We start from the raw sequence: 14,458 nt of genomic DNA, 5'->3' as shown, positions 1-14,458 counted from the left end.
ACGGTGGTGAATGGTAGGTGGTAGCGAGTGGGTGGTGGTGGTGGGTGGTGGCAAGTAGGTGGTGGGTGGGTTGTGAGTGATGGCGGCGGCGGCGGGTGGGTGGTAGTGGCGAGTGGGTGGCAGGTGGCTAGTAGGTGAATGGTGGCTGGTGGCGACGGTGGGGGGTGAGTGGTGGGTGGTGGTGGCAGAAGTCGGTGGTGGAAAATGGTGGCGAGTGGTGGCTAGTGTTGGGTGGTAAAAAAAAAAAACTCAAAATTCAAAATGGAAACACATTTTTTGTGTTTTTATTTTTTGGTCAAATTTATAAACTGAGACCACTGATTTATAAATCAAAAATTTTACTAAAAGAGTTTTTATTTGAATTTTTAAAATTTTTGTAAATATAAACAGAAAACTGAAAACAGAAGTATTACCAAACGGCACCTAAGTTTCTTAAGAAACTAGTTTATTTCTTAAGAGTGAAATCTGGCTCTAACTCCCAAACTGGGAACCTGATTTGAGTCTCGTCTTCTCTCACAAGTCTCTCGTGGCTAGGTGGTCGTGTGTGCCAAGTTTCGTGATACTCCGACGCCGTTTGGTGATTTTTGGACGTTAACACCTCGAATTATAAGTTTCTTAAGAAACTAGTTTGCCTAGAGTGAAATCCGGCCCTAACTTCCAAACCAGGAATCCGATTTGAGTCTTGTCTTCTCCCACAAGTTTCTTGTGCCTAAGCGGTAGTGTGTGCCAAGTTTCGTACTATTCCGACGCCGTTTGGTAATTTTGGGGCATTAACACCTCAAATTCTAAGTTTCTTAAGAAACTAGCTTGTTTCTTAAGAGTGGAATCTGACTCTAAATCCCAAACCGAGAATCTGATTTGAGTCCTCTCTTCTCTCATGCCTAGGCGGTCGTGTGTGCCAAGTTTCATGTTACTCCGATGCCGTTTAGTGATTTTGGGGTATTAACACCTCAAATTCTAAGTTTCTTAAGAAACTAGTTTGTTTCTTAAGAGTAAAATCCGGCTCTAACTCCCAAACCAAGAACCTGATTTAAGTCCTGTCTTCTCCCACAAGTCTCTCGTGGCTAGGCGGTCGTGTGTGCCATGTTTCGTGCTACTTCGACGCCGTTTGGTGATTTTGGGACGTTAACACCTTGAATTCTAAGTTTCTTAAGATACTAGTTTGCCTAGAGTGAAATCCAGCCCTAACTCCCAAACCGGGAACTCGATTCGAGTTCTGTCTTCTCTCACAAGTCTCTCGTGCCTAGGTAGTCGTGTGTGCCAAGTTTCGTGCTACTTCGATGTCGTTTGGTGATTTTGGGGCATTAACACCTCAAATTCTAAGTTTCTTAAGAAACTAGTTTGTTTCTTAAGAGTGAAATCCGGCTCTAACTCCCAAACCGGGAATCCGATTCGAGTCTCGTCTTCTCCCACAAGTCTCTCGTGCTTAGGCGGTCATGTGTGTCAAGTTTCATACTACTCCGACATCGTTTGGTGATTTAGGGGCATTAACACCTCAAATTCTAAATTTCTTAAGAAACTAGTTTGTTTTTTAAGTGTGAAATCCGGCTCTAACTCATAAACCAGGAATCCGATTCAAGTCCCGTCTTCTCTCACAAGTCTCTCGTGCCTAGGCGGTCATGTGTGCCAAGTTTCGTGCTACTCCGACGCCATTTGGTGATTTTGGGGCATTAACACCTCAAATTCTAAGTTTTGTAAGAAACTAGTTTGTTTCTTAAGAGTGAAATCCAGCTCTAACTCCCAAACTGGGAATTCAATTCAAGTCCTGTCTTCTTCTACAAGTTTCTCGTGCCTAGGCAGTCGTATATGCCAAGTTTCGTGTGACTCCGGCACCGTTTGGTGATTTTGGGGCATTAACACCTCAAATTCTAATTTTCTTAAGAAACTAATTTGTTTCTTAAGAGTGAAATCCGGCTCTAACTCCCAAACTGGGAATCCAATTCGAGTCCTGTCTTCTTTCACAAGTCTCTCGTGCCTAGGCGGTCGTGTGTGCCAAGTTTTATGCTACAATAAAACCCAGAGCTCCTCAATGTTAGTTTGGAAGAATCAGCCCAAAGTACTCAAAATCAAAAAAAAGAAAATAAAAAAATAAAAATAAAAATCTTATAAACACTTAGAGGCTTCTCCATCAATGACAGTTGCAACATGATATTGTCTCGCAAATAGTATAGTGGTTTGGTTTTGATTTGAACTAGTTTGAGACATTTATCTTGAGTATTAATATATGAATACATTCAAACATTAGAAGACCTAGCCAGATTAGCATGAATAGGTGAAGAATACACATCGATTGATCCAATTCTGAAATTCAGTGTTAAGAATGGGAAGGAACTATTATATAACTCGCATTCACACTCCATTTTCTTGTTGAAAAACATAGATTATTTTGGAAATTAGTTGTACAGAAGCTTAAGTTTTCTAATCAAACAACACAAATCCTTATTTCCATGTAAGGCTCATTTGTTTTAATTCCTGTATGGAGTATGCAGTGTTTATTAACACCAAAAAGCTAAAGCTAGAGGCTAGAAGTTTTCATCAGCAACCCCAACCAAAATGCATATTATTTAGGCCAACTCTCAAGTTCCAATATATATATGTGCTCAAAATAATTGAATTGCATCAAATGGAAATGAGAAAAGGAGGGGAAATTTAGCTGACACAAATTTTTGACGCAATCAGCTTCCTCTTTAATGAATCTGATGGTGCATCTTCTTGGCAAAGAAAATTATTTCCTGCATATGCAAATGAACTTCAAATGACAAATTAACCAAAATCAACAATGAAAATTACTTTGCTCTACTATAAATATGCATGTGCTTAAGGCAGTTGTTTTAGTAGTTATCGTGAACTTAATCGTTTCATGGGAGAAATAAACAAATCGATCTGCTAAGTTTTCTATAATTAGAGAAGCAAAAAAATTGAAATTTGGAATATGACGGCTATTTGAACAAAGCTTGTGATATGATATATCATATTACAAATATATATATATATATATATATATTATAAATTGAAAAATAATAATAGCTAAGTTGGAATTGGATTGTAAAACTATAAAATTATTTCAGCATCAATGTTTAGTTGGTGCCACACTCATCATGATTTAATTGTATTGTGAAAAATTAGCTAATGTGATGAATTATAGTTTCAATGGCATTGAACAAAAGATATGTGCTATAGTATCTTGAAAAAAAAAATCTTCAAAAGCAATATTTTCTTTGATAAGCTAAAGTAAGCATGGCTGAACATGGTAACTTCTTCAAATTCTGATTAAGGAAACACATATATCAACATTCAAAAAATGAACAGAAAAGAATATAGAAAGAAAATGTGTTGCTTTCGATCATGATTAAACACTCTAAACGTCTCCGTGGCAAGCAGGGAAAGAAGCATTCACTGCTGGAAATTGAACTTTTAGTGGCGTTTAAAAAACGCCGCTATATCTATCAAAAACGCCGCTAATTCATTTAGTGGCATTTAGTACCAAACGCCGAAGCTGCGGCCGTCGCTGTATCTTTGCGACGTTTTAAGAACGTCGTGATATTAGTATAGGAGGCGTTTTAAAAAACGCCGCCAAATGTCCCACTATACACTAGCTGACGTCACCAACAATTTTTAGCGACGTTTTTTAAACGCCGTGGTATCTGTTTTAAAAATATGACCGTTAATATTGACAGTTTAGAAGGCGTTTGTAGAAACGCCGTCATATCCCCTCTCTTTTTTTTTTGAAATTGTACTAATTTTTATTTGATTGAATTAAAAAAATACCTGTAGTAATACTGACATATAAAATATTAACTCTCATTCAAATAACAAAAATGAAACATTAATTCAGTTTCTTATTCAATTAATAGCCAACTCCCATTCAAATACCTGTAATAAATATAAAATAACTAACATATAAAATAATAACTCCCATTGAAATAACAAATGAAGCATTAATTCAATTTCTCATTCAATTAATATTCAACTCCCATTCAAATACCTGTAATAAAACTAAGATATAAAATAATAACTCCCATTCAAATAACAAATGAAGCATTAATTCAGTTTCTCATTCAATTAATATCCAATCATCATTACCCCCACAAAATAACATATCTAAACTTTATATTAATAAGCACATTAAGCCTGCAAAGTTAAAAATCGAATGCACTTAACTGGAACAATAATACACATAACCATATTTATGTAAGAATAGTAAATCACTTGAAAGGTTTCAAGTTTTGCAAATAGAAAACACAAACCAATTATCATCCTTTAAATCATGGTGGATTGATTCCTTGTCATACGTCACTTGCGTAAACGCCTGGACTGATTCCTAATCGTACGGCATATAGTAAATGCCTTCATGGGGAGAATGAAATGTGGAACCCATAGTTGAGCACTGGTTCGCATCTTAACATCACCTTTCAGACTGAAATGGAAAACATTGAAAGATTAGCCGAAGTTCAAATATAAAACATCTATCTTTGACAATCAGTTGAGAAATTGGGTACTTGTATGAATCATGGAAACTGAATCCTGCAATTCTGCTTATATTACTTTTGAAATGGCTTCACCCTAGTTCAAGTCTCTCTCATTGTTTTAATGGTGCATTTTCTCATTCTTCCTCCTCTCATAACAAAGAATAGTATGCATGACAAGCATTTCAAAAGTAGAGGGTCAATCACCCATTCAGGCGATTCACCACCACTTCAGGAATCTACCTGCTGGCCAAAGTAGAGATTATTGCACAAGTAACCATGAAACGATGTTCGTTAATAAACAAGCCATTTGCATTGAGGCATGCCAATCAATGATGGTGCCTATTATTTAAACAAACCAAATAAAAGGATTGCTCCCTGGTAACCCCAATAGAGTGTGATTTAATATGATGCCACAACATCCTCACACCTATCCTCCAGGCTCCAGTCTAATGGTAGATAAACAATGAGCCTCAAATCTATCTATATGCCAATATGTTGGACTCGAGAAAAGATGATTGATCAAAAAATAAAAATAAAGAAATAAAGAAAGATTCTCAATGACACATAACAATTTCCATTCTTTAATAGTAGTTCTCGCAGCCCAACTGCGGATGGACCTACATCCCAAAGTACTCTGATAGACTTTCTCCTGCAATTAACCACTATCTGACTGAGGCTTCACAGCAAGAAGTCAGAGTGAGTTTGTTGTCTCTATTGTTCTTGTTACTTTTCAAGTTTAATGCTTTACTTATTTGTATCTGCCACTTGAGAGAGCTCATTTTTTTTAGTAATTATATTTTGAAGTTCCTTGACAAGTCCTGATGCTAATGTTTTCTAATGAGTCATTACTTCGTATGCATCCTTTAATAACTTGAATATTTATTTTAATGCAACCTCCAGGAACCCCTGAGAATGGTTACTTGTGGCAAAGAGTCAATTCACATCTCAGCTCCCCTAGCCAGCCATATTCCTTAAGGGAAGCTCTTGCTCAGGCATAATCGTCTAGGATTTCTGCTCAAGCACTAAGAGAATCTTTGCACCCGATATTGAGGCAAAAACTGGTATACCATTCTATGGAAATTGCTATTAAAGAATGCATATGGTGATGGTTTGGTGTCATTTTTTGTTTTGTCGCCACAACCTCTTCTTTCTTCCTACAAATAGGATGGAGAAAAAAAAGGGCAAGATAAAAGAAAAGAAAATAGAAAACTTGGCTTCTTCTAGACTTTATTATTAGTCAGTGTTTTCTAGTTACTCTTGGTGTCTAATAACTGTTACATGAACTACAGGAACTTTGGGAAGAAAACTTGAGTATGTTTCTCAACTAATTGTACCCACATAATTTATCTAGTTCTTTATAGCATTGAGTATGTTTTCCACCTAGGAAAATTTAGTATATAATTATCTAGCAAATTGAGGACTACATAGATAAACTAAGATGCAATAAGTACCATGTTTGCTAATGTGTGTTGGACATTCTCACAACACTGTTTCTTTTTCTTAGACACTTTCCAAACACAATGTAGGAGAAGAAGAATAAACCATACTTGTGAAAGCCACTTGATACTTAAAAACAATGTATATGATTTATGAATAACATCATTCTCAACTCAAAAAAGTATTTGCCTAACATTTCTTTAACACTATTGATTTATGAATATTATTATCAGCTTAAACTAGTGATGTTAGTACTTTTACCTTGTTAGTTCTTTTTCTTCTTCTTTTTCTTCTCTTTCTTTGAAAGGTGAACCTATATTTAATCAGAACAAGTATTTTAATTAATAAGATATTGTATTGTCAAAAAAAACTTTGATTAAATGATTGCTCATCTCTTGGGATGAAAATGCATGAGATTGTTGTTGATGTGACATTGGCCGTACAGTGGGATGACTACTAAGTGAATCAAGAACCTATCATTCAATAAGAGGCTTAAGTTGTATAGTAGCTCTGGGCAATTTAAAGTAATAACTAGTAAAAATAATGAAAATACCTGCTGCCTATGTAATGGGTTCGAGGGTGCAACAGCTGGTGCAACGGGCACGCCCGCAGCTTGCAATTGAGATTCCAAAATCTCAATTCGTGACTGAAAATCTGCGCATATAGCTTGAATTTGTTTCACCATTACATTATTCATCTTCGACTCTAACTGCATTTGATACCGTTGAAGTTGCTCTTCAACTTGTTCTTGAACTCGAGTTTGGAAGATATGATTCTGCTCTTGTGACTGCCTATATCTACCTCCAAAAACATCGGTGGGGGATGTTCCCAATCCAAACGTCCAAACACGACCAGGTCGCTCCGGCCCCATAACTTGTGTGAAAATCTGTTCATTTAATGCAGCAGGGTCCGAAGAAGATCCCTCTATGTGCTCCGTTAGCTCATTCATTTGAGTCTGCAATTTTGAATTCAATAATTAGCATCCAATATAAATCATATTAAAAGTCTAATAAAGTAGTATCACATACCATAACTTCATTAACTGAATCACTATTGGAAGTACCATCTTTCATGTATGTGGCCATCCACACCTGTGGCCGACTAGCAGGAACCCCATTGTTTTTCTTTGTCTCCTGTAAATAAAAGATAGATAAAACAAAACATGCAAGACAAAGATGAGAAGATGAATTTTAAAGATAATAAATTTCAATCTTCAATCTTATACATATTAAACTTGATTTAGTTTAGTTATAAGTTAAGCTAGCTAAGTTATAAGTTGTTTAACTTAAAAACTTAACAAATTTCAAAATATGTCCAAGATGCAATGTCTAATTATACCTCCACTCGAACTATTGAGAAAGGCTTTCGGCCTGTTCGATGATGCAGTGTCTTCTTCTTCCGGATTTTTCTATTCTTCTTACTTGATTTCTGTTAAATATGAAATTCATTTGAGATATTATCAAAAATTATCATATATAAACATTTTTTCACATAAATAAAATTGTACCGATGCACTCTGAGTGCCCCAATGGTAGACCAAGGCCCGCCATTGATCCTCATGTACTCTATCTGGTCGATGAGCCAACCTTTCTGCATCATTCTTGAAGGGTGTGTATCCCATATTTTTCACGCGACTTTTCCAATCTCTCCATTTCTTCCCAAATGAAGTCATTATTGTTCTCTTCATGGAATCATCTGCATTCGTATGAGCCTGCATTACAATTATACACACTTGTAATATGCAATGTCAACTACACTTGTAATATGCATTTCATATGGAATCCAATTGTAATATGCATTGCAACTTATTTCATATTAAATATCTGGATTACCTTTATCTCCCTCCATATGTTATCTTTATTTTGCTGTGGGACATAATGCCAAGTCGTAAAAGTGAGTGGTGCAAGACTCCCATCTCGTGCCAAAATGCCCAAATGTGAAGCAAGGGGTATGTATCCTTCAACTACTTGATTCAACTCATTTGAAACAAGTTTTAAAACGCCATCATCTGAAGTACCCCATTGACCATGTACATATGTGGGACCCCTTGTCTGCTTTTGTGTGGCTTGACTTGAGCTAGGACCTATAAAAAAACAAAAACGGGGCCAAATAATTGATCTAATATAAATATATATATATATATATATATACTACTGCAACAGCAAGAAAATGTAAATGTGCATGTGCATGACTATCATGAATTTTCAGCGTCAAACATTCCCATTCTCCAACCACATTTTAGTCACCCTAAATTACTTTATATAACAAAGTTAATCAAGTAAGTTGACTTTAACATATTTTTAAAATATTGGATTAACACAAGGAACTTTCACTACTATAGCCCCTCAAAAAACAGCAGAAAATATCATCCGGGATTATCAAGCTCTGATGCAGAAATTGGCTACAGGAGAGGGAGAAGCTTGAGAGAAGGCAAAAGAGACTTAGGATGGCATAATTAGTCAATCAAAAAAAGTTGAAGAAAGTCCAGTTGTTTCTCGTTATGTATTATTAACTTGCAGGTTTTGGTATTTCATGTGTATCTTAGGGGTTTCTGTTTAGGTGATCTAACCTGTGATCCAACCTCCTCTCTCTCTCTCTCTCTCTCTCTCTCTTGTGTGTGTCATGCATGCCTCTTTCTGATTGATAAATGTAATGAATTTGCGTCTCGTCTCAGCTAATCATCTTTTAGTGGATTGGTATTGTTGGCAAGGTAAATTTGCACAACTAATTAGTTTTGCCTGTATTTCTTTCTTCTCTTTTAACACGAGATTCTTCCATAATCTAGTTCTAAGATCTTGGATTCTCAATTCAACAAGCCACGTGATTGATGGCTAAAAAAGAGTCAAAAGAAGGAACTCCTAGGAACCCGAGAAGCCTTTTTACCAACCCCATTTGTTCATTGAGGATATAATCAAATATTGTCCTCAAAGAAAGAAAAGAGAAGAGCTTACAGAGTCAAAATGTGAGAAGAGATAAAACACCAAATGGAAGCTGCCAAGCTCTGCTTAAGGACCAAGATGGCCATACACAACAGCTATAGTAATAATAACATACTCCTAATTCATCACTTCAGAAATGAGCACATTAATCCTACATGGTTTGGTTTGAATTAATGGTTTTGATTCCTCTCAAGAGAATGGTCCCTATTTAGTTTATGATCAAAACCTCCCACAGTCAACTTTCCAATAAAAAGTTTTATTTGAACTAATTTAAACTACTTTTGCATCGTATACAGAGGAAAAACTGTACCAAAACGCTAGAAAACAAATTTGAAAATAATAAAGGTACAAGTAGCATGAAAACAGACCCAATACACCCACACAATTCTACTACTCTTCACACATCGCAGCATCCCATCCATTCACACGACACCCTCAGCGGAGCCAAATGGTTAATAATGAAACTGTCAAAATACCTCCTCATCACTACTTAGCAAGGATTAAAAGCTAGTTCTACATTGATGACTATGTTTAGTGACCCTCCCCAACTATATATATATTTATAAATTAACAAAAACATATAAAACATAAAACATAAAACAAATGAAACAAAATGATTTTGCAGTCAAATACTAATAATGCAAGTACACAATCACTACTCTCATCTTTATCTTTTTTCTTTTTTCTTTTTTTGTTTGACATTATTTTTAAATCTAAATTGAGGAATATCCATACAGCATTATTTCAAATTAGCAAACATTATTTTTAGATCTTTAGAGAAAACAAGCACAATTAAAAATATCCATACATACCAGCTGAAACTGAGCCATGTGATGTACTACCGCTACGTGATGTGGTAGGAAGTCTGCCTGGTGGATACCATGATGCCGGTGGATCGGGTATGACTCTCATCTTAAGTGTGGCATGAGTCTCATCTGAACTAGAACTATTAGAGCTTGATTGCTCACTCTCACTAGAAGAACTCTCGGAGCTAGAACTCATAGATAATCTATAAAGAAACTACAAACATAAAAGTAAGGACATGATAATCTATAAAGAAACTGCATTCAAAATAGAATAAGAGTACATGAAAGGTAAAAATGGCCATTTAAAGAAAACTACAAAGGTATAAAAGCAAAGATTTTATTAACATGAATATCCATACAAAAAACACAAATGTAAAAGTGAATATGCAACCAATTACAATATCATATCATTTCTTCGTCATCTTCAAATGGTGCCTCTGTCGATGCTTCAAGAGATCCAATAGTTTCATCAACAGTTGTTCCATCAATACCTTGCCTAACCCAATCCATGTCCTCCTCACAAGTGAAGGAAGCTAGATCTAACTCTTGATCACCAAATCCTTCCACTTCGTTGTGATGTAGTCCTTTATCAATAGTTGGTTGTTCTCCACACACCTCATACAAGTCTCTAGGTTTCATCTTGAGTACAACATTCCAATCTTCATCAACAGAATCATTAACATAAAAGACTTGTTGTGCTTGAGATGCTAGGATGAATGGCTCATCACTGTCGTGTTTCTTCGTATATAACAAGTGATTGAAATTAACAAGTGTAAAACCAAAATCATCCCGCTTGAGTCCCTTATTGTTATCAATCCAGTTGCACATGAATAACATGTATCTATGGTCATGTGAGTAATACAATTCAATAATATCTGTCACATATCCATAGTACGCTACATCACCTTCCACTGGATTAATGTCTTTCGCACTTGCATAGCTAGAAGTCTTTGCCTTCACCATAACCCCACTATTTTGAGTTTTTCTTCTCAACTCACGACTCCTAGTATGATACCTAGTACCATTAATTATATACCCATTAAATCTGGTGGCCTTTTGGCTAGGTCCCAAAGCCAAAATTTTGATCTCATCTGACAACGCTACATTTTCAGTAGCTAATAGCTCTGCAACCTATTTTTAAAAGAAAGTTATCAATATTAAACATCAATTAACAACTTCAACAATATAGAAACACGTGTATTACAAAAATATAAAAGACTTGTTGTGCTTGACATGCACTTACATGAGAATTGAACCATTTGGGAAACTCATCATTGTGACGACGATCCACATCATAATCTCTGAGACGACAATGTGACCGCTTAATAAATCCACGATGTTCCCTACACAATTAAACTACTTGTAAAATGCAAGATAATTATAGTTGGTATAAATACATTCACAATGAGACAAAGGTTGTGTCTATCTTACTCTCGATATGGGACAACCGCAGGGATGTTAAATAACACATACCGATGAGCCTGTACCCATGTTGTGTTATCAAGCACAAACCCTTTTCCTTTTCCTAAAGCCCGCCCCATTAATATCTCAGGATTGTCACTAACATCACAATTCCTTAACGGTCGATGCAATTTCGACTCAACATCATGCAAGTACCTTGAGCAAAATATCATACATTCTTCGACTAAGTATCCCTGTGCAATTGAACCTTCAGGATGACTTCGATTAAGCATGTATGATTTAAGCGTCATAAGGTACCTATAATAAAAAAGATGCATACATGACTTCCAAGTATTAACAAGCAAATATATACAAAATGGACATTGGAGTAGAATTACACACCTTTCTACAAAGTACATCCATCGATATTGCACCGGACCGGAAATCTTTGCTTCCTCTGCTAGGTGAATGGGTAAGTGCTCCATTATATCGAAAAATGATGGAGGAAAAATTCTCTCTGGCAAAGTGTAACAGCAATTTGGGATTGAAGACGATTTAGACCATCCACCTCTAGGGTTTTGAAACACAACTGCCTGAAGAAATTGCTTAACTCAATTAATGGTTCAACCACTTTCTTCGGTAACAAATTTCTCACTGCTATTGGAAGTATTTGTTGCATGAGTATATGGTTATCATGACTTTTCAGTCCAAATATGCTACGCTGTTTGAGGTTAACCCGACGAGAGATATTAGATGTGTAACCATCTGGAACTTTGATATTCTTTAGAAGTGTGCAGAATAGACTTTTCTCTCTATTGTTCATGGCAAAACATACAGGAGGCAAATAATACTTGTTCCCAACCCTTTTCTGAGGATGTAGTGTCTTCCGAATTCCCATAGCTTGCAAATCTCGACGAGTATTTAAATTGTCCTTCCCTTTCCCATCAACATTTAATATCGTCCACAATACATTATCACACACGTTCTTTTCAATGTGTATCACATCAAGATTGTGGCGAATCAAATTATGCTTCCAATATGACAGCTCAAAGAAAATACTCTTCTTCTTCCAATTATGACCCGAGTCCTTATTTTCCTCATTTTCTTTCCCCTTTTGATTCTGTTTGCTTGATTGTTGACTCTTAGAATTCAATTTGAACTTAGGGCCTAGTTGTTGTAGCACATTAGCCTCTCATAACCGAGTTGGACATGGTTCGAATTCACGAGTGCCATCAAAAGACGCACTAGCTTTCCAAAATTTGTGACCCTCATTCAACCAGCGACGATGCCCCATGTAACATAATTTCCTTCCGTTCTTCAAATATCGAGAATGAGTATGTGTGTTACAACAAGGACAAGCTAAAGCGCCTTTCGTGCTCCATCTAGACAAAATTGCATAGGCAGGAAAATCATTTATAGTCCACAATAACACAGCATGCATTCGGAACATCTGATTAGTTTCCGCATCATGCGTGTCAACACCGTTTTCCCACAATTCTTTCAATTCATCCACTGCAAGGCGTAAGTAGACGTCAATGTTATTTCCAGGTGAAGAAGGACCATCGATGAGCAATGTCATCATCATATGAGGCAGCTTCATGCACAACCATGGTGGCAAATTGTATGGCATCATAATAACTGGCCAACTGCTATGAGAGAAATTCATTGCCTTGAATGGATTGAATCCATCCGCTGCTAAACCCAGTCTGACATTGCGAGGCTCACTCGCAAACTTGGATACAAATTATCAAAAATTTTCCAGACTGGAGAGTCAGCGGGATGTCTCATTTTGCCGTCATCAATTCGGCCCTCTGCATGCCATCTCATTAAAGAAGATGTTTTGGATGACATAAACAATCTTTGAAGCCTTTGAATCGATAAAAAGTATCTAATAATCTTCTGTGGAATTCTTTGTTGCTTCTTCTTAACATCATTCTCCTCCCCCTCAAACTGTTTGTATCTAGGCATATGACACACTATGCAATCATCCATACTAGCTGTTTCCTTCCAATATAGTGAACAATCCCTTGGGCATGCATGTACCTTATGATAATCGAGGCCCAAGTCCCTAAGGAGTTTCCTAGTTGCATAAAATGACTTTGGCAAAGTTTCACCCTTTGGGAACGAATCCTTCAAAAGCTCAAGCAACATCATGAAAGACTTGTCACTCCATCCACTAAGGCACTTGATGTGCAATAACCTAACAATAAATGAGAGCGTTGAAAACTTCTGACACTCAGGATACAACTCTCTTTCGGCCTCTTTCAATAAATTGAAGAATTTTTCGATTTTCTCATCTGGACCTTGTTTAATACCAGAACTTGATGCCTCATGAATAAAGCTTGGTGGAGGAAGTCCAAATCCTTCATATAGCATTTCATAAGTTTCATCACCATCGTTCAAATCAGTTTACCCGACATTCACATTGTGTGGCACAGGTGACGACAAATTCTCCCCATGAAAAATCCAACTGATGTAACTTGGAAGAAACCCATTGATCATTAAATGTTCCCCTAACTGACCTTTCTCCACCAATTTGACATTACGACACCGTTTACATGGGCATGTGACTTCATTCAACAACGGCTTATTTTCGCATGCAAATTTAATAAATTCCTTAACCCCTTGTATATATTCCGGGTGCAACCTATGCTGATTTATCCAACTTTTATCCATCTGACTCTGTCTTACACTACAAATGTCACTGCCAAATCAACAAAGTTCAAAATTACCGTTCCATTTTAATTAATCTTAACCTCAATTGAATACCTTATAATGTATGCGACATGACATTATTCACCTCTAACTGGTCTCTAATATGTTGGTTCATCCTACTTTCCCATTCAGGAATGCACGGTCTATATTGTAAAAAGCAGTTCATACCGCTCTATTCATCTCTAACGAAATTTCGGCAGCATCTCCCCATGGTTCTCCAAATACACGACATAGACTAGGTGTATTGCTACACCTTGTCTAGTATGCACTCGGAGAACACGAGGAGTTGCTACACAAAATCTCTACGAGATGGACTATAAGCAGTAGAACTACTAATTACAATACAGACTTGTGCTCCTGAACTGTCCAAACTGGACATTCCAAGAAGAGCTTCATCAAAGATGACTAGGTATCTCTAATGAAGATTCTTGGACGGGTCTAAGGCTATTTATGCATGCATGCACCATTAATGATTGCATCCTGGTGGTGCAATCTAAATTAGTACTATCAAGCATACTAGAAGCATATCTAGTATGAAGCATATTAATGAAGAAACCAAAAGTTTCTACAATGCTCTTGATAGATTATGATAGATTCAAGAAATACATTGCTCTCTCAAATCCATCAATAATAGAATAGTTTTGGCAAGAATTCATGGATGTGGGAAGTTCAAACCCACTACCCAAACCAA

The 14,458-nt window shown here is 36.5% G+C and overlaps 1 protein-coding gene across 1 annotated transcript; it reads right to left on the bottom strand.

Moving 5' to 3' along the window:
• Window positions 1–10,053: 10,053 nt before the first annotated feature.
• On the bottom strand, window positions 10,054–13,428 carry LOC145822646 (uncharacterized). The gene is made up of 7 exons (XM_082920211.1): window positions 13,096–13,428; window positions 12,449–12,784; window positions 11,888–12,172; window positions 11,455–11,645; window positions 11,125–11,370; window positions 10,895–10,994; window positions 10,054–10,782 (listed from the first exon to the last, which is right to left on the bottom strand). Exons 1-7 carry the CDS (start codon window positions 13,426–13,428, stop codon window positions 10,054–10,056), a joined length of 2,220 nt encoding a protein of 739 aa, XP_082776337.1.
• Window positions 13,429–14,458: the final 1,030 nt, after the last annotated feature.

The sequence above is a fragment of the Camellia sinensis genome, chromosome 1 (assembly GCF_055761805.1).
Source record: "Camellia sinensis isolate YWXY chromosome 1, ASM5576180v1, whole genome shotgun sequence".
Lineage (NCBI taxonomy): Eukaryota > Viridiplantae > Streptophyta > Magnoliopsida > Ericales > Theaceae > Camellia > Camellia sinensis.
This window is presented reverse-complemented; position numbering and strand designations above follow the sequence as displayed.

Bases quoted from the DNA above. Each gene is read 5' to 3' on its own strand.
- LOC145822646 (XM_082920211.1), bottom strand. From the start codon at position 13,428: ATGCTATATGAAGGATTTGGACTTCCTCCACCAAGCTTTATTCATGAG. The intron at 12,785-13,095 runs GTACATGCATGC...TTTGTATCCAAG, and splicing joins TGGGCCTCGATTATCATAAG to TTTGCGAGTGAGCCTCGCAA. The intron at 10,995-11,124 runs GTATGTGTTATT...TTAATTGTGTAG, and splicing joins ACATGGGTACAGGCTCATCG to GGAACATCGTGGATTTATTA.